Source organism: Artemia franciscana, chromosome 13 (assembly GCF_032884065.1).
Source record: "Artemia franciscana chromosome 13, ASM3288406v1, whole genome shotgun sequence".
Classification (NCBI taxonomy): Eukaryota; Metazoa; Arthropoda; class Branchiopoda; order Anostraca; family Artemiidae; genus Artemia; species Artemia franciscana.
The window spans coordinates 47,658,910-47,679,090 of record NC_088875.1 but is presented as its reverse complement, the minus strand read 5'-3'; the positions used below and the strand labels follow the sequence as shown (position 1 = coordinate 47,679,090).

At 36.8% G+C, this 20,181-nt stretch overlaps 1 protein-coding gene across 3 annotated transcripts in view; it reads right to left on the bottom strand.

Moving 5' to 3' along the window:
- Positions 1 to 20,181, bottom strand: part of LOC136035020 (peroxidasin-like) — a 326,937-nt gene that overhangs the window by 44,156 nt on the left and 262,600 nt on the right. For all 3 annotated transcript variants that reach the window (XM_065716607.1, XM_065716606.1, XM_065716608.1), the window contains 3 exons: positions 16,051 to 16,307; positions 11,485 to 11,606; positions 4,361 to 4,501 (listed from right to left, as the gene is read on the bottom strand). In XM_065716607.1, coding sequence (XP_065572679.1) covers positions 4,361 to 4,501; positions 11,485 to 11,606; positions 16,051 to 16,307 — 520 coding nt within the window. The remainder of the gene's footprint in view (positions 1 to 4,360; positions 4,502 to 11,484; positions 11,607 to 16,050; positions 16,308 to 20,181) is intronic.

Sequence of the window (20,181 nt, the reverse complement as noted above, 5' to 3'; positions counted from 1 at the left end):
TCTCCTCAGCCCCACCCCCAAACAAAATAAAATCCCCCTGAAAACGTCTGTACACTTCCCAATAACCATTACTATATGTAAACACTGGTCAAAGTTTGTAACTTGCAGCCCCTCCCCCAGGGATTGTGGGGGAGTAAGTCATCCCCAAAGACATAGTTATTAAGATTTTCGACTATGCTGAACAAATTGGCTATCTCAAAATTTTGACGACTTTTAGGGGGTGTTTCTTACTATTTTCTTAAATAAGGCAAATTTTCTCAGGCTCGTAACTTTTGATGGGTAAGACTAAACTTGATGAAACTTATATATTTAAAATCAGCATTAAAATGCGATTCTTTTGATGTAGCTATTGATATCAAAATTCAATTTTTTAGAGTTTTGGTTACTATTGAGCCGGGTCGCTCCTTACTACAGTTCGTTACCACGAACTGTTTGATAAACAAAATAAAGTTTTAATCCTGCTTGTTGATAAACAAAATAAAGTTTCAATCCTACTTTTTGATAAACAAAATAAAGTTTTAATCCTGCTTGTTGATAAACAAAATAAAGTTTCAATCCTACTTGTTGATAAACAAAATAAAGTTTTAATCCTGCTTGTTGATAAACAAAATAAAGTTTCAATCCTGCTTGTTGATAAACAAAATAAAGTTTCAGTACGTACTCTATTCTATGTCGCTAATGGACAGCAAATATTTTTTGAAGCTGTTCTAAAGGATACTTTTCAAATCTAAATTTCAAAATTCTAAATACCATTTTAGGAACGTTTTCAAGAGTCAATAGTTTGGACGTAGCCTATAAGCCCCATTACAGTAATTCTTGAAACAAGGATAGTGGAGCTGTGGCCTCCAAGTCATGGAACAGATTTCTTAAGATGAATTCTTAAATGTTCTTAAGGCGAAAAGCTATTAAGATAACGCTGCTTCAAGAGAGACTTGTGATTCAAGACAACAAATTTCATCCAATGAGCCACCACACAAATATCAACAAAAAACGGTATGTACGTCACCTGATTAATGTTTTATATTTATACAATGGTCTTCTATGATGAAAAGGGTTAACCATCAGTCCAAGCCATGAACCAACTCAAATATATCAAAGTCAGTAATACAGAAGTTAGTTAAAGGAATTTTAGATTAAAAGAGGGAAAAAAAGATTTCTAAGCTCCGACGGCTACGACAAGACTTCGTGAAACACAAAAATTAATGTGAAAATTAGAGGAGGAAATTTCTCAGGAAGTATTGAAAGAGGAAATAGAAAATATTTTGGTTATGATCTAAATGAAGTGTTACAGTATAAAATGGAAAAAAAAATCAGAGGCAGCGCTCTGGCATTGCCATTAGTAAAGAGCCATAAGCCTTCAATCTAGTATTTTTTTTTCCAGGGCCACTCCATATGGAAGAAGTGGTCCCAGAAACTTTGAAGGGGAATCATTCAACTAAAACTGAAAGTTTTAGCACCCTTTATAAGAGTCAAAAGGAATGGGAGGGAAACCACCACCTCGCTTTTCCTACTTTACTAACCATCCCCTATACCCTCCATAGACATTTGATGAAAATCTTGAGATTGACTTTTTTTTAAATATTTGAAAGTTCCGATCAAAAGGCCTCTGAAGATGACATTACCCCACACGCCCTGGGGCAAGGATCGTAAATAATGTTAATTGATAGTTGATTTATACATGTTTTATAATCAAAAAGTGTTGCTTGGGTAATGTCTTAGGAATAACCACGGGTATTAAGCTGAAACTTCCAGAGAAAGTAGAAGGGGGGGGGTAAACAAAATCAAAAGACACTATGTACACCCTGGTTGTCAAAATGACATCTCTTCCTCGCCAAATTAAGCGTAGGCACACGTCGTCCAGGGGCGAATCTCAAGCATTTTTATTTTTTTAGGGGGGGGGGGGGCAAGAGGGGTGCATACCCAGATAGTCATGAGGAATGGAATATATAATCATTGTTTCTCCACATTATTGGGGGTAACTGTCCAAAAAAGCCAGCTTAAAGCGTTAGCTTTACTGCAGTGGCAAGTTTTATTGATATATCTTAGATAGACTGTGAAGCAATGATTTTTTTCCGTTTTAAGTTTGAACTTCTCTCTTTACTTCCCTCAAAAAACTTTGTTTTTTAAATTCATCTTTGCCTGTTTTCAATTTAATGCAGAAACAAACTTGCAATGCTCTTTTTTTATTTTTTTCAGGGGGAGCCCCTCATAGATAGAATAATTTCAATTCTTTTTAATGTCGCTTATTACTTTCAATTGAAAAAAACATTTAATTTCTGATCGTTTTTCAAATAATGCCGAGAAATCCATGCTACAAAAAATGGTGTACACGATTTTTGAAGGTCGACAACCTCGACAGTTAGCAAAGAGTAACCATTTTTCTAAAGAAGATTTTTAAGGTTTTAAAAACCTAACCAAAATATTGGTATGTCTAACTTATTCCACTAAACATCTCCCCCCCCCCTGATAAACACTAAAAAACTTCAGACATACAGGTGTGGAAGAGCAATAAAAAAGAAAAAGTTAGAAAATAACCTGAAAACTGGAAAAATATCACACAAAAAATGCAAATAGGTTCTTAGCGCTTTGATTTCTCTATATACGAGCAAATAGTTTTCTATATGATTTCTCGTGCATTGCAAATAGATTTATTCTGTCTATTAGAAAGCCAAAAAAAGGAAATAATATGAATAAATAAAAATAACAATAAGAAATACTTCTTTGAAGATACAAATTTGAGTAGTTCCGGAACAGAGTAGTCCAGGGTGTAATTTGCTACATAAACAGTATATGGAACATTTCACAATTCACAAAAAAAAAAAAAATTGTGAATTAGCTGAAAAATAACCATATACAAGGCACAAAACCATGTTTAAAAAAAAATGCCTGATTAAAGAACTGAACCCTATTATGTTGTAGGACCATAATTGTGTAACTTACAGCCCTTTTTCCAAAGACTATGGAGATTTATGTCATCACCAACAGCATAGTTATTGGACCTTCTTTAGCAAATACATTTGTAATTGGCTATTGTAAAATATTTAGTTAATAAAAGTTTCTGTTATAAAGAGTGAGAGCATTCAATTGCAGTCGGTGAAGCTGAACTTTTGCGAACAGGGGGAGTGGAGGGGGACGTCAACGAATAGTGTTTTGGAATATCAAGATTCAATTATTTGCTATTCTATGAACATCTTCCTCTTAAGAACATTTGATATTTTACAAACCATTGCGCGAGCCTCAAGGTCGGCTGACCGCGTAAGAGTTCATAGTGAATTATCCCAACCCATTAATGACACTTAATAGGGGGATGAGAGGGGGAGTATAGAGAAGAGGTTCTTGCAAATCTCCAGTTAAGGGTTTTTACCATAATTGTTACAATGGTACCATTTTATACTTCCAAGCTTTTCCACATAAGCAATGGCCCCACAAATGCCATTTTTAGTGTTTTATGGTATTTACGAATGGTAGAACTGATTGAAAGCAAGTGTATATGAGCAATAGCTTTCTAACGAGCCATTAAATATCTCTCTAAGAAGTTCTGGTAGCGCACCTACCCCGACTTTTCCACTTCAGACATGGTGCCAATAGTATAATTTGGCACTTTCAGATGGTGGAATTTATAGGTAAAACTTATATATGAGAAATAGCTTTATGTGAGCTATTAAACGTATGTCTACGTTGTTTTGGTAGCCCGCTAGCCATCCCTAGAGAAATGGCACAGAAGGTCTCATTTTTGTGCCATTTGGCACTAGCAGATGGTGGTACTTATAGAAAGCACGTAGACGTGAAAAATACCTTTAGAATGAGCCATTATCTATAATGCTCTGTTAAAAGTTTAGCCCTGGAGAAAAAAGAAAAAGAAAATCGTAAGACAGATCAGTACTACCCATGCAAAAAAGTGGTTTTCCTTGTTGTTTGAGTTTGGGGACTGTAATTTCTCTGTATAAGGTTTTTGATTATGCTGATTCCAATGGAACACTTTTCATTTTGATCTGACGCCGATTTTGAGGGGTTTCAGGCTTTTTTTCGAAATAACGATAGATTTCTTTTCGTAATAAACTTTTACTTTTAAAATAACCGAGATGAGAGCTACCATTCCTGAATCTGTGTCAGATGGCAATTTTCTTCGCTAAGCAGTTTTTTCTAAGCTTTTTCTTTAACTTTTGGTTACTATGGGCCGTTGTTCGCTCTTTACTAGGTTGAAGCTACAACTGCAACAATGACTAGTCTGGTAATTAGCGTCACGTAACACGTCCTGAAAAGCAACAGCGAACATAAATCAGTCATTGCATATATCCTAAAATCAATAAATAATAAAATTAAATAAATCTAAACGCAATAAAAAGCTACTAATTTCTACCTCTGCGGCTGGTATTATTTTCGAGTTTGTTATATACAATCTGTATACTATCCTCTACTGCTCGGCTAACAGACTGTCGGGCTTCATTGACGGCATTCTCGATAAACGATATTCCAGTATATGCTGGACCATGCGGAACGTCTGAAATAAGTTAAAGAGACTAATTATAGCACATACATATCTCGTCCAAAGCCTGTAAAAGTTGCCCCCCCCCCTTCTTGGGAAAAATAACGTCAAAATGTAAGAAAAGTTGTATAAAAACCTGAAAATATAGAAAGCTGTAAACTATCGGTAGCAATTTGGTCTTGAATTTTTTTAAACTATTAGCTACTGAGAAATGTGATAAAATTCATAAATTTATAATACAAATTTAGAAAATTTACAAACTTCACAAAAAAGTGAATGCCCTATGTTTTTATGTTTTTATTTTTATGTTTTTAGTTTAAAGTAAATGGAGTTTCAATTTAAGGTATTGTAGTGGTAGAAAAACTTTTTTTGGTTAATTAGTTTATTGAGTACAATTTTAGGAGATACTCCCTCCTTTCTTATCCCCCTGTGTGCAAGTATGCACTGTGAAAAAAAAACATAAAATTATTACCAGAAAACTGGAAATATAACGTCATGATCGAAGTTTGAGAGGCAGTGACACGTGCAGGAGGGCCCGGGCCTACCACTGAAATTCAAAATGTCCCTGATTTTTCGGGCACATCTTATTCAAATAATCAAATAAGATTTGTTGTTCATATTGCCCCCACCCCTCAAAAAAAAATCCTGCGAGGGTGCCTGGTTAAGAGGTACATTTGTGAGAGCTGAAGGTGTCAGCTTCCAATTGTAACGAACGAGGGAAGAAAAGTGACGCGAGGCTTTATTTGCGATGGTCGAATGCCCAAAGTTCCCAGTAGAGGTACTGGTTGTAACCTTCCTATGGTGCCTTGGTGGACGCAAAAAGGTTCCACTGATCGTATTATCCAGTGTCTGACAATGAGGCAGGGAACCTTTTGGTACAGAACTGATTGGACAGTCTTGTCCTAACGTGTAGAGATTGGATAAGAGATCTGAAAACTAAAAGCATACACATACGTTCCTGGAAGTCTTAGTAAAAACTATTCAGTTTCCCCTTTTATGTGCAGAAGATAGAAATATTCAGTTTTAATGAATTTTACATAATCAGAAGATTCTCAATAGCTAGTAGGGCGGCCTTCCCCCAATAATTTGGAGAAAAGATTATTATATAGTCCATGCCACTTTACTATCCGGATATGGACCCCTCTTGTCCCCCAATGAGAATGCTGGAGCTACGTCCCTGGAAAAAAGTAGGATGGGCGGATATTTTTACCCCCTTTCAACTTCATCAATTAAATTAAGCAAAGGCAAAATATAAATTTTCCTTGAAATTTTTTGTTAGCCCTTATACTGAAATTAAAAGTTGTGTTGCGACTGAAAAAAAAGAGTGTTAACATTTCATTTACTAACTTTGAAATGACTCAACTTTTTTATTTAATACTGTAGTAGGCCCATAGAACTCTATAAACTAAAGACTAGGCAGTTAGCATTGTTTTTCTACCTCTTAGTAAAGCTATTTTAATATAAAGATTATTAAGGTTTTTTTCTCATATTCTCCCGAAGCCACAAAAAGGAAAGATTGGTTCTGACTCCCTTTGACACGCCACAATTTCAAAAATTGGATTTCTTACACAATTGGATGTGAACATTACCGAACATTAGCAGGTTTTGTCCTACATAGTTTTTTTCAAGTAGGTAGATAGTTTAGCCAAGATAGAGGCAGATATATTAGCCCAAAACGAAGGAATGTATTTAGGGGAGGCCTTCACCCCCTCTAATTCTCAAACCTGTTTCAGCGCTCTTTATTATTTAACTTTCATATTTCTTGCATTTATTCAAAGATGATTTTCCCGCAAGGATAAATTTTTGTGCTTACGGCTCCAACAGTCTATAAAACTGTTAGGGAAAGGTGAGTTCACAAAGGGGGTGCCAATTGAGGGGTAAGCTATACCCTCTAGATTTTGAAATTACCCCTTTTTGCATATTCACTGAAAAAAAAATACTCGACCTCCCACATTTTCAGGCTCAATAATATAGAACACTTTATATTGGATAATTTAAATGAAAAGTGTCCAGTAATTTTGGAAAATTTAGGATGTTGGGATTAGGGTAAGCCCGAAATATCCCCTCCTTGGTATGTCCCAGTGAAAGGGGTCTCTGTTGATGAAATATTTTTGTTTTTTGCTTTGAAATCTACTCTACTGTCAACACTTTATATTCATCTTATATTTTCGTTCATACAGACCCTTTAGATTTTGTATACAAATTTTTAATGCTATTTCAAAATCTTTTTTTCCTGAAAAATTTCTATTTTCGCTTTTTTCAAATTTTCATCCAAATACTGATTTGACAGTATTTAAAATGAAGTACCAATTAGAGCACATAAAAAATTCACCATGAATTTAGAATTATGATAATAGGAAAATCAAACCCAACATTTAATTTGCATAACAGCAAGTATTCCTAAGATACCAATTATTACTGACCTCTTACAGCAAATTAAATCAATCACGTCTATAAAGACTTCATTGCTTGTAAATTTTCTCATTATGTTTAGATATTTTGTGCTATAAGTTCGAGACAATTTTTAAACTTTATAGCGATAGATAGAAAAATGGATAATTTGCTTGTAAGTGGGATACAACCATCAACAGTAGGACAAATGGCCATGCTACCACCGGTGGCTTCTTTTCCATCCACCATAGTACAGCCAGTGGTTGGAGAAGTTCCAACAGTTGTTAGTGAAATTCCAGAGACAGTTGAAGAGAGCGAATTAGAAAAAAGTGCAGTCATCGTCAAAGGTGGACCTTTAGCAAAGATACCATTACCGTTACTAATACCATTGGGAATGATGTCGGTAATCATAACTGTTGTTGCTGTTATAGTTGTAGTGAGTGTAACCACGCATATAGTTGTTGTCGTCGCGGGGGGATTCTTCCCCTTCATTTTCCCAGGTATCCTAAACTATCGAAATAAAAAAAAGGACAAATTCCGCTATGCAAATAATATGAACATGACAGATCCATATGATTATGGGAGACACACACCTTATGATTATGGCAGAAACGCACATTATGATTATGGTAAACCTGGAGGTTATAGCAATAATCAAAGGTTCGCAAGAGATGACGAAACACTGGAAGTACCAACAACTTATAAATTTGTGATGGACAGAAGAAACTGGGCTCGAACGATGAAGATGCAGTTTGCTAGTGATGACAATGCAACAGATTATTAGAGCCAAAAGAGAAACAGAACATTTAAAGAACTATAAACAGAAAGAGTAAACGTCCTATGTTTTTATAACAATTGGTAAAGTAAGTTTAATAAAGAGTTTAAAACACATGGAGTTTCAATTTAAGGTATTGTACTGGTAGAAAAACCTACTTTTGAAAAATCTTTTGATTAATTATTATGCTCTTCTGTCAACAAGAATCGAAATCCTGCACAGACAGTCCCAAGCCCATTACCTTCGACTCATTATATATTCATGTCGACAAACATTATGCTACCACAGGGAGGCAACCCATAGTATATAAATTAGCTAGGGAGGGGTTTTTCAGCCCGAAAATGCCCGTCAAAACAGACCAAGCCTGGAAGAATTATCCAGTAATCAGAATCCCGTGCGAATGCTGTGTCGCTTAGAAGGCTATAATTCCCTCGAGGGGTGCCACTCCTCAAGTAGGAACAGAGTTGACCGCAAGGTCCCCAGTCTTGCAGATAACTCGGAAGAGTAGAGGCAGCCCTTTGCAGAGGCCATTGTCCGTAGATATTGATCTTACACCCTGCCACAGTTGTCCTTCTATAGAGGATCCTCTCACGATGGTGTTCTACATCACCATGCAATTTACCCCATTACTGGGAGAAGGTTTGTAGCTCATGGGACGTGTGGACACACCAGTGGGCCGAATTGAGCACATTTGAGGAGTATTCTTCCGTCTCCACCTGTATTTACGGCACCGGGCGATGGTACTCTAATTTCTATTATGGACCCCTCGGGACAAGGTCCCTCTTGGTCCGTGCCTCCTATGGAGTTACCCTACATATCTGTAGGGAGATCCCCTATCGCCACCTTGGGGCAGGCTGGGTGGCCTTGGGGAGGCCCCTGTTTTCTCAAAACAAGAAGTTAAGTGCCTCAAAATCATCCTACATTGATAAGAACAATAGATACAATCTTTAGTGCAAACACTAAAACCCATCAAACTACAAGTAAAGTACATTTTTTAGGGTCAATTTAAAATTCTTCTTTGGGGAGGTGTTTTCTATTGTTTGGATGAATGTTTATACGCAAAGTAGCACGCATGTTAGATGCATATGGGAGGAGGGGGGAAAGACGATTCTTCTTAGCAATATGGTGTTAAAATAGCGTCAGATAGGAAGCACCCCTCTCTCAGCATGGCCACAATTTTCTATAAGGTAGGAGACAAACTGCCTCCCACCAGACGAAATTTTACGTCTTCAAAAATCATATCGAAACTAAGATAGGCCTATATAATTTAAGTAGCCCCAGAAATAGATCAGTTTTTTTAGTATATCTTTATGGCACTACGCGGCTCATTTTTCAGTTTCGCTGTATTTTCACTTGACTTGGGAAAATCGGCTCCAATTTTGCCGCTCCCCCAGGAGTTTGACGAAATTGTGTCACTGCCTTTAAAGGAAGACTATACTGATTGTCAACAGCAAGAAATAATAGCAAAGCTTAATAGGGAAAAATCAGCCAGTGAATTTTTCCCTATTAAGCAAGATTCACTAGTTTTGCCCTCTTAAGCAATAGCAGTGTGTGGTATCAACGACTAATTCTAGTATAAAACTTTTTTTTAAACATCCATTTTCAGGCCACTAAAAAATACTAACCAAACATATAAACGCCGTAAACTACGTTTCATTTTTTTCTATTGTTGGGGAACGTGTTCGTGCTCATGAAAGGATTTTTAAGTTCTAAAATACACCAAAACACTTTTGACATCACAATGGCACAGGAACAAAGTGAAATTTTCCAACCATAGATTCTCCTCCAAATCGAAAGGAAATCTAAAGTACCAAAAAACGTATTGGTATTAAATTATTTTCATTCTGCATTTGGCTAAAAAGAAGTGGGAAGTATTTCCTACCAGTCTTGGAGAGAGTCCCCCAAACTCTTGGTGAGAAGGAATGTCACTTATTATTCAAAAGTCGTTAAGCTGAGTATCAAATTTATGTTTATAATATATATTGACAGTGAACTAAAATTTAGCGACTTAAGATGGGGGACGTCTCTCTTCGCTGAAGTAAAAGTTTATCTCATATTTTTGGCCTGAGCAAGGAGCCACCTGTTGAAAAGTTTAGCTGCTCAATCAACCCTAGCGAGACAAAATAATAAACTAAATAAGGGGAAGCATACATATATAAACATAAATTAATATATATATATATATATATATATATATATATATATATATATATATATATATATATATATATATATATATATATATATATATATACATATATACATATATATATATAGGCTCTTCGTGGTGAGGAAGGCAGAGCCGAGCATAAACTACGCAACTGTTGATTATAAGTCATTGGGACCCTTCACGGTTATATGTATTCCCTGGGGAGCCCTCCTTTTTCCCGAGGAAAGAGTAGCAAACAAAGATGACTCATTTGGAGGCTTCTAATTACAACGATAATGAAAATATACAAGCCTGTCACATGCCGAATGCCCGAGCCGTGACAAGCATTCGGCATGGTTATACAGCCATGCCGATTTCGGGCTGTGACCGGCCTCGAAATCGGCTATATAGTTTTTCGTTCCTAACTGGCATTTTAAAATTTCACAAACTAAAAAGGTCATAACTTTAAGGAAGAATTTGTATTTTCCCGGGGTGGTTGTATCGAAACATTGATGACGCAAAAATAAGAGGCTAATATTGTCTGCGGTTAGAATATAAACGACAATGAGAATCAATTTATATAAACCTGCCACATAGCCGTGCCGGGGCCCGGCCTCAAAATCGGCTACATAGTTGTTTTTTTTCTTCTTCTTAAAGCTGGTACATTGACATTTCTGGCCACAAAAAGATTTGAAAAGGTCGCAACACCTTAAGGAAGAACTCGCATTTTTCCCAGGGTGGTTATATCGAACCTAACGTTAACACCATTACATCAACAAGAGGCCCACATTGTCTGAAGTTAGAAGACAAGTGACAATAAGAATCCAGAGATAGAAGCGGAAAATACTGTGCGAGAGCATAATATATGCTATTCAAAGAATTCACTTTTTGATGTAATTCAGGAATTTGGGACCAAATGGGTGGATAAAGTCCCAATGGTTCTACCAGAGATAGTATTTCTAAACAAGGTAATCTTGCGCCTGTGAATTTTCAAACACAATCAAAGAAAGGACTACCTACTCACCTATGATCATCAAACTTATTAACCTCCTCCCCAAGGCAAGTAAAACCCACAAAAAGATAGTTTTCCTTTTTTATGATGATTAGTCTAATCAAAAAACATAATGAGATAATCTGTCAGATGCGCCCACTCCCCCTCCATGGAAACTTAGAAATTCAAGGTGACATCACCAGAAAAATGTTACATACTTGGACCAGTATGTAACTCAGTGTACATAACACAGTTTGAGTGTCTTTTCTCCTCTTTCAGAGTTCACTTTAGAAGGTTAGATTTTGTTGTTGTTTTTTTTTCTTTTTTTTGAGCACTGAGGAAGACTTGGCGGAGGGCCTTGTCGAAATATTTGCTTGATTTTCGTCTTCACATTTTGCACCTGGCTGAAAAAATCTTCGTTTTTTCAAATATTGGATTTTTTTCTTTTTTATTTATTATTTCCTTTCTTGGTTTCATATAAAAAACTTGGAATAAATACACCATCATTCTTTCATTTAGATTCTGTAAATCATTGGCCCTTTTGTGCAAAGAGATCTTTAACTTATATATTTTTTAATGGACGAATTGATTTAACAAATATTTTCAGACATAGAGGGGTTAACTCCCACTAGTAAGAGCAATATGCGTTGATGGTTGCTTAGCGTGAGAGAGTTCAAAGAGTGGTTACTTACCGCTTAATATCACTTGAGTTTCTACAATTTGGTGACCAATTTCGTTGATGGCCATGCACTCATATATACCTTCATCAGTGCGAGACAAATTCAAAAATTTAAGATATCCGCCAGTAACTAATCTGTAATTAAAAATATTGTTGATAAATAGAGCAACAAGTGGACCAGGGGGGGGGATACCGGGTTTGAGCCCTTATTCCCAAATTTCTGTCCGACTCGTAAAAATGTTGCAAAAATGTATATAAACAAATTTCTTATGTGTTAAAAAAAATTGTATCCCCTCCTCTCGAACAAAATCCAGGATATGCCTCAAGGAACTGTCAACCAATTTTTCAGAAAAGAATAAGACGAGGAGGGTTTTTAGTGTATAGACTTAAGAGTTTGGGTTGCAAGGCATGGTTATGGGCTATTATAATGCCAAGTTGTTTTTTTCGATAATAGCTATAAAGTTTGTTTTAACGTTGTTCTCAGACACTAAATCGAGAAGGAAATTACGTAGGAATGGTATATTTAGAATTAAAAGGTTTAGGAACTACCTATAGCTTCAGGTGAAATAATGAAAGGCGGGAAAGAAATACCCACCTTTTTTATAATGCTAAGGATGGCCATGAGAAGTAGAATTATAACATATATTTTTCCCTTCCCATGTGAAAGCAGTTGGCCGCCATAGCACTGTTTCACAAGAGTTCATTATCACAATGCTTGGGACCAAAGGTCTCAAACGAAATAGACCGATGACACCAAAGGTCTAAAAAAAATTGCCTTTAACTTAGATCAAGGAGTATGGGAAACTAATAAGACTGATAACAAAAGCTAGTGTCTAATAAACTAAGCAACTTTGCCTGACCCAAAACTGTAGCGTACTTACCTTTTCAGGTTTTATAAATTGTAGGGAGGGATAAAGAAAGCAAAATTTTGTTATCAGCAGACCTACAGGCTTAAAGTCGACTGGTCTACTTAGCCTGCCAAGATTTTTCCAGTCTAACCTCGTAGAGCTTTGTACAGGATAGATTATGTTTAAAGTAATTCTTAGATATCAAAAATACTGACGAATTATCACTTTCAGGTAGATCTCAGCTTTAATCCTACAATACTGTAGGTTAATTATAGGCTTTGATTTATCCAATTTTCCTCGAAAGTGGAAATTCAAAAAAAAAACTCATGTAGGCTACGCGTGGAAGAATATAAAAATAAATAAAATTAGTGGTTAAGGCCCAGTTACAGCTCCTGCTCCAAGTTTTTTTCCTCTACAAAAGGTCGTGCCAACTTTTCACAGATAAAATGTGTGAATAAATGTAATTTTCAAAAGAAAGTTTACGCTTCAGGTAGCGTTATCTTACACAAGTCGGTTTTTTCAACGCAGTGTAAGTTAATATTTGTTTATTCGTAAATCTTTCCTCATCATTTAAATCACATTCCCCTAAATTGCATCGCTTTCCCTATATCATAGTTTCGGTCGCATGAAATGCCATATTCTAGAAAGTTACCTTATGTATGTTCAATGGCCAACAGAGTGAAGCTAGTATGCTTTAAAATGTGCGTTGCTGCTTAAACGGTAATGCTAAAGTCCAATAGTAAAATTAAGTGTGAACGGTAAATCATAAGGTTAATTAAGATTGAATGATGAAGTTAAATGATGGCGGAAAATTAAATGATAATTGTGAAATTGAAGGGTTATTTAAAGCATGCTTTGTTGCTTAAACGGTGATGTTCCTATGTGTAAATTTGTAAGGACCTAGCAAAAAGTATTTGACTTAGAAACAATATCCTTATAGCCATGGTATGTCGCTAATCTTAACTCAATGCACCAGCAAAGAAAACTGAATTAAGGTTATGTTCAGTTGTTTCGTATCTTCCAATTTTCAGGAGAACCATTTTATTCAATAAATGATTTTTTTCACATCAGTCCCTTAGATTTTTACATGCAACCAGGCACGTACACAGGATATAATTTTTAGAGGGCCAAACACCAATTTCATCTTTAGATCGATAGTCTGGCACGTACGCAGGGGGGGCCTTCACCCCCCCCCCCCGAAATTTTTCGAAATGTTTAATTTCCCCATGGTTTCTTGGGGTTTCTGGCAAAAGTACTACATTTTTTAAGAATCTAGATACATGTATGAAGCTTTTTTTTGGGATTTTACAGCATGCAATTATCTGATCAAGTCACTGCCCAATTATTAACCCATTTTCTCTCTAACTTTTTACCCTCTTTGAAGTAATTAGCGAGTGTACTGTTACTTTGTTTTGTAAAAAGAGTTTGCTTTCCACAGCAAAATAGAATTATCCTTGATATTATGCCGTTTATAATTTTTCATTAAAATGGACGTTTTTGCAATAGAAGAACTACCCCCAAAGCACCCATATTGCACTATTAACCCTAAAGTTTCCCTTTCAGTGGGATATAATAGATTAATCACTGGCTCTAAATCGCTATGAACATAACCTGAGTCTAAAACGTACTTTTGAGGCCTCAGTCTCCTTTCCCCATCCGCTACAATACTATTGATTAAAGTTAATCTGTATTTTCCGAAATACGTGCTTTTTGCATTTATTTAGTAACTATAAAAAAGTGCTACTTTATATCAGCTGTTTCGAAGGTTTCATATGGTATGAGCTCTAACAATATTCTAAGAATCAATAGATTGATTTAAAAGGAAAATCAGAGGCTTAATGCCGGTCAGGATTTAAAATAAGAGCTATGAGTCACAATGTCCTTCTAAATATCAAAATTCATTAAGATCCGATCACCCACTCGTAAGTTATAAATACCTAATTTTTTCTAGTTTTTACCCTCCCTTTAGCCCCCCAGACGGTCGAATCTGGGAAAACAACTTTATCAAGTCAATTTGTGCAGCTCCCTGACACGCCTACCAATTTTCATCGTCCTAGCGCGACCAGAAGCACCAAACTCGCCAAATAACCGAACCCCTCTCCCCAACTCCCCCAAAGAGAGCAAATCCGGTACGGTTACGTCAATCACGTATCAAGGACATTTGCTTATTCTATCCACCAAGCTTCATCCCGATTCCTCCACTCCAAGTGTTTTCCAAGATTTCCCCCTCCAACTCCCCCCAATTTCAAAAGATCTGGCCGGGATTTGAAAAAAGAGCTCTGAGACATGAATATCTTCTAAATATCAAATTTCATTAAGATCCGATCACCTATTCATAAGATATAAATACCCCAATTTTCACGTTTTCCAAGAATTCCGGTTTCTCCCTCCAACTCCCCCCACTGTCACAGGATCTGGTTTGAATTTAAAATTAGAGTTTTAAAGCGCAAGATCCTTCTAAATATCAAATTTCATTAAGATCTGGTCACCCTTTCGCAAGTTACAAATACCTCATTTTCCAAATTACCCCTCCCCTCCCAACTCCACCAAAGAGAACAGATCCGATCCGGTTATGTCAGTGACGTATCTTAGACAGGTTTTTATTCTTCCCATCCAGTTTCATCATGATCTCTCCACTTTACGTATTTTCTAAGATTTCCGGTCCCCCCAACTGCCCCCCAATGACGCTGGATCCGGTTGAGATTTAAAATAAGAAATTTGAGTTACGATGTCCTTCTAAATATGAAGTTTCATGAAGATATGATCACACCTTCGTAAGTTAAAAATACGTCATTTTTTCTAATTTTTCAGAATTAACCCCCTCCCCCCCGCAATAGAGCGTATCCGTTCCAATTATGTAAATCACGTATCTAAGACTTCTGCTTATCCCACCAAGTTGCATCCCGATCCCTCCAATCTAAACGTTTTCCATGATTTTAGGTTCCCCCACCCCAAACTCCCCCCAATTTCACCAGATCCAGTTGGAATTTAAAATAAGAGCTTTGAGACACGATATCCTTCTAAATAAATCCGATCACCCGTTCGTAAGTTAAAAATACCTCATTTTTTCTATTTTTTCAGAATTAACCCCCCCCCCTCTTCAACTACCCCAAAGAGAGCGGATCCGTTCCGGTTATGTCAATCATGTATCTAGGACTTGTGCTTATTTTTCCCACCAAGTTTCATCCCGATCCCTCCACTCTAAGTGTTTTCCAAGATTTTAGGTTTCCCCCTTTCAACTCCACCCCCCCCCCCCGATTCCACCAGATCCGGCCGGGATTTAAAATAACAGCTCTGAGATACGTATCCCTTCCAAACATCAAATTTCATTAAGGTCTGATCAACCGTTCGTAAGTTAAAAATACTTCATTTTTTCTATTTTTCAGAACTAATGGGCCCCTCACTCCCCCCCCCAGATGGTTAAATCGGGAAAATGACTATTTCTAATTTAATTTGCTCTGGTCCCTGATACTCCTGCCAAATCTCATCGTCCTAGCTTATCAGGAAGTGCCTAAAGTAGCAAAACCGGGACCGACAGACCGACAGAATTTGCGATTGCTATTTGTCACTTGGTTGATACCAAGTGCCATAAAAATTGGAGGATTATAGTAAAATACTCTAAACAGATGTGCCCAGAAATTCAAGACAATCTAGGATTTAGGGGTCTGAGCCCCCCCCCCCCTGCGTATACCCCTGCTTATAGCAAATTGATCAATGCACGTCACCCTTACCTCTCATGAGGAGTTGAGCCAAGTGTAATTTCATCTTTTCTCCAGACCAATGTTGGGTTAGGTAAGCCTTCTGCCTCGCAAATTAGCTCCAGTTCCTGTCCCTGTCGCGAGGTTTCGATTTGATTTGGCCTTTTTAGTATTGTAGGTGCCTTTTTAGGCTCTGAAGTAGAATAAACAAAAAGACTTGCTTCTGATGATATAGCCCCAGCAATATTTTGTGCAAGGCATTTATACCGCCCTCGGTCGGAAAGCTGGACCTGAAATATGTGGTTAATTAACACCTATAAAACACAAGGAATAGAAAGGCCGGCATATACCCCCGGTTTGTTTCAGTGGGGGAGGGGATATATTTTATCAAAAAATATTCTTAAGTAGTTTTAGCAAACGGACCATTTTAGTGGAAATGGACTGTTGGTGATATCATGCCAACGGTATATTGGGCATGGGATATTAGGGAACGGTATATTGACTGTGATAAAAAAAAAATAGTACCAAGATATACTGAAAGTGAAAATATTTTTCTCAAGAATTTAAAGACTAGGAGAGAAAACCAAGAGGTCCAGCATTGGGACATGAGTACAATTGCTTCGACTGGTTATTTTTCTGAAGAAATATTAAAAAGTTTTTGTGCATCAGAGACACTTAAAACGATTCAACATCTACCGAGATAAATATGATGTATGAACTACTACTAACAACTCACCGCAGCGCCAAACCAACACAGCTACGCACGCTCCTCATCCATCCCAATCTATTCAAAGCCTGCCTTTTTACACCCTCCCAGGAAGTTTCAATTTCCTTAAGGACAATCTTCGGCAATCTGTCACCCTTCATACGCACAACGTGACTTAGCCATCTGAACCTTTTTTTATTATGGCCCTAGAAAGCGGGACTGAACCACATTTTTCGTACAGTCTACTGTTTGAAATACGGTCAGTCAGCCAGGTACCCAGGATAATCCGTAGGCAATTTCTCTGAGAAACATCTAGCAAATCTTCATCTGCTTTTTGGAGAGCCCATGCTTCAGAGCCATATTTGACTGCAGTCATCCCAGTAGCTTCTAATATTCTAATCTTGATTTGCACACTTATCTTCCTTTTCTTCCAAACCTTTTTTTAACTGTGAAAAAACACCCTGAGCCTTGGCTATTCTACTTTTAACATCTTCAGTGCTCCCACCGTCCTTACCAATACTACCACAAAGCAAGTAAAGCTGCCCACCTGATCAATATTTTCATTACCCTATGTTACCTCTCATCTTTACTGATTCCTAGCCTTAGTGACTTAGTCTTCTTCACATTAATTTTCAAGCCTATTCTAGCACCCTGAACTCGCAAAATCTCTAAAAATTCATTCATTTTGCTCATATTTTCATATAATATGCTTAAATCATCAGCATAATCTAAGTCCAGGAGCGTTTCCTCCCCCCCCCCCATTTCATTCCGTGATATAAAGGGGCATAGAACACGACCCTGCTTAACTCCTGATTTAATACAAAACCAGCTGCTAACCTCATTTCCTACCTTAACCGCAGCAGTATTCTGCTCGTACATAGCACAAATAACTTTAATGTATTTTTCTGGTATACCATACAAGGATAAGACCTTTGCTAACGCTGTTCTATCAACAAAATCGAAAGCCTGCTCATAATCGATATAACTGAGGACCAAAGCTGAAAACTCCCCTGGACCCAGAACGCCTTAATATGTGAAATCGAGTCGGCAAGGAGAAAGTAAGACAAAAAGAATTCCATATAGGAACATGCATTTTCTTTCTCTTTTTACGCCATGGTTATTACCTTCATTGTTTCAATCAAATACATTATGGGTTCTAGGCCTTGGTAGAAGAGGGGGCACCACTTATTTTCTAAATTTTTACACCGTTGTGGTGCACCCCCCCCCCCTAATTATGAGGCCTAAAACCACTACCTACTAAATATTAAACCAAATTCTTAATCCGAACAATCAAATTACTTATAACTTATAAGTAATTATCACACTTGTTTTAGATTAAGCCATCCTTTGTGGATTTCTTTTTTCTCCTAGTCATTTTTATGTGATCCTCTTGGCAGTCAAACTCAAATGTGTCTGACCCGTCTTAGCCTGTGGTATGTTTTCTGCCAGTTGGTTTTTAGGACAGCAAAAACAAAGTAAAAATTAATTTGTTTTATAAACAGATATACAACTAATGACTCGGACTAGAAATGTGAAAAGCTTGGGATATACAAAGTAGAAAAGAGCTACAACTAGAAGTTAATTTCGACTTCGTCACTTTTATCCATGCCCTACGAGAGACTAACTTGTGAATTGAATCAGAAAAAATAAACAGGCAAAATTTTAGATCCTTTTTCAAAGATGCCTTGTGTAAAAAATTATTTTGCTGACATGTTGGGTCAGAGAGCAAGATCCCTTTTCATAGTATAGGAAAATTAACATTGCAATGGACTTAGGGAGATTAGCCTTAATTAATTTCTTTTAGATGGAATAAAGCCTGCACTTAAAAAATCAGTACAGAGCGTACTATTTTACGGATCGCTGTACATGAAAAGAAAAAAGAACAGAAGCTACAATTCTGCCCAAAAGCAGATATATTATATATTATGTAGTCACTACTTCTTCACTTATACAAACAACCCTTTTATACCCATGTGTATAAAAGTGCAGCCTGTTTGGATGAGTGACAGTCTGAAAACAGCAAAGATAATGAATTGCGATCAAGTTATAGGCAACAGGAATTCCAGGGGGATGGCAGAGAGACAGTACCCCGTTGTTTAGGGAGAATTTAGATCCACCTCTCAAAACTGAATATCGTGGCATCAGGGGCAGCAAATCCACTGCACCCAAAAAAAGTGCACAAATTTATGATCCAAAATATCAGTCAGTAGCCGGGTTCACACTTTTAAAGTCAAACACAAATGGTACAAGTAGACAGTTGATATACGCCCAAACTCTAATATAATAAATTGGCAGTTTTAATAATTAATAATGTTCTTCGCCAGAACTCTTTTATACATTTATACAGAAAACAGTGGCATATTAGAGGATTAGCATGTTAGGACATTTAAGGGAGGGAGCATGTGCCCCCTAAATTTTGGTCTCTCCTATGTCTTATTACCTCTTTTGAGGGTATTTTAATTTCACTAAACTGCCTTTTTAGGAAAATATTTTTACTGGAAATATCTTTTTTGGCCTTTTCCACTAAAAAAATGACAAACTTGCTTCCTGAGATTTTGAAAAAACTTTTTGCACCTCCTTCCTAAATTAATAGGAATTTACGCCACTGACGGAAAATTGAACTAATCAATACACTCGTATCTATAATCTAAAATAGGCAAATGACATAAAAGTGTTTGATAATTATAGGACAGCGCTGAAAATCCAGAGATTTAAAGCGGGTTCGGGGCTATAAAAACTTCCAACAAGAATTCCCAAGCCCTAAAATCGGCAAGTACTCAAGATGGAAGGCCAAGCCAATAATCCCCAATAAGCCAAGATTTAAAATATTGGTGTTCATTTAACCCAACCCCTTCCTTTGTTTTCTGTTTACTCCTGTCTCTAGAATAAGTTTATTTTCACATGGCTGATTTCTACTCCCCCTCCAATCTTTACCTAAAACAAATCCCCTCCAAGTTTCAAAATATTTGAATGCAGATTAAATATAATTCACGATACGATTATTCAAAACAGCGGAAGCGTTGGAATACAGAATGACCTTATCTTGCATTTTGCATTTTCATTATATTGCATTATCATAAGATGCTGAAGATATCATACATATTTATAAATGCAAAATTTTCTTAGGTTAAAACAATTCTTGACCTCTCCTGAACACTAACATCCTTGAATAAATTACAACCTAAAAGAAACTCCTAGTAAATTATTTCATTATGTTTAGATATTTGGTGCGATGCACATGTTGTCTGTGGTATAAATTGTAAAGTAATCTATCTACTATGGATTCTGCAATGGCTCAAGCAATACAGCCGTCATTAGCAGGCGATCTACCAGTGACTTCTCTAGCCCCAGCAATCAAAGGCCAGCCAATAGTTGGTGTTCCCTCCATCGTAGGTGTTACTCCAGAGGTTATCGAGGAAGAAGAAGAAAAAAGTGGATGGATCGCGAAAATAGGAAAA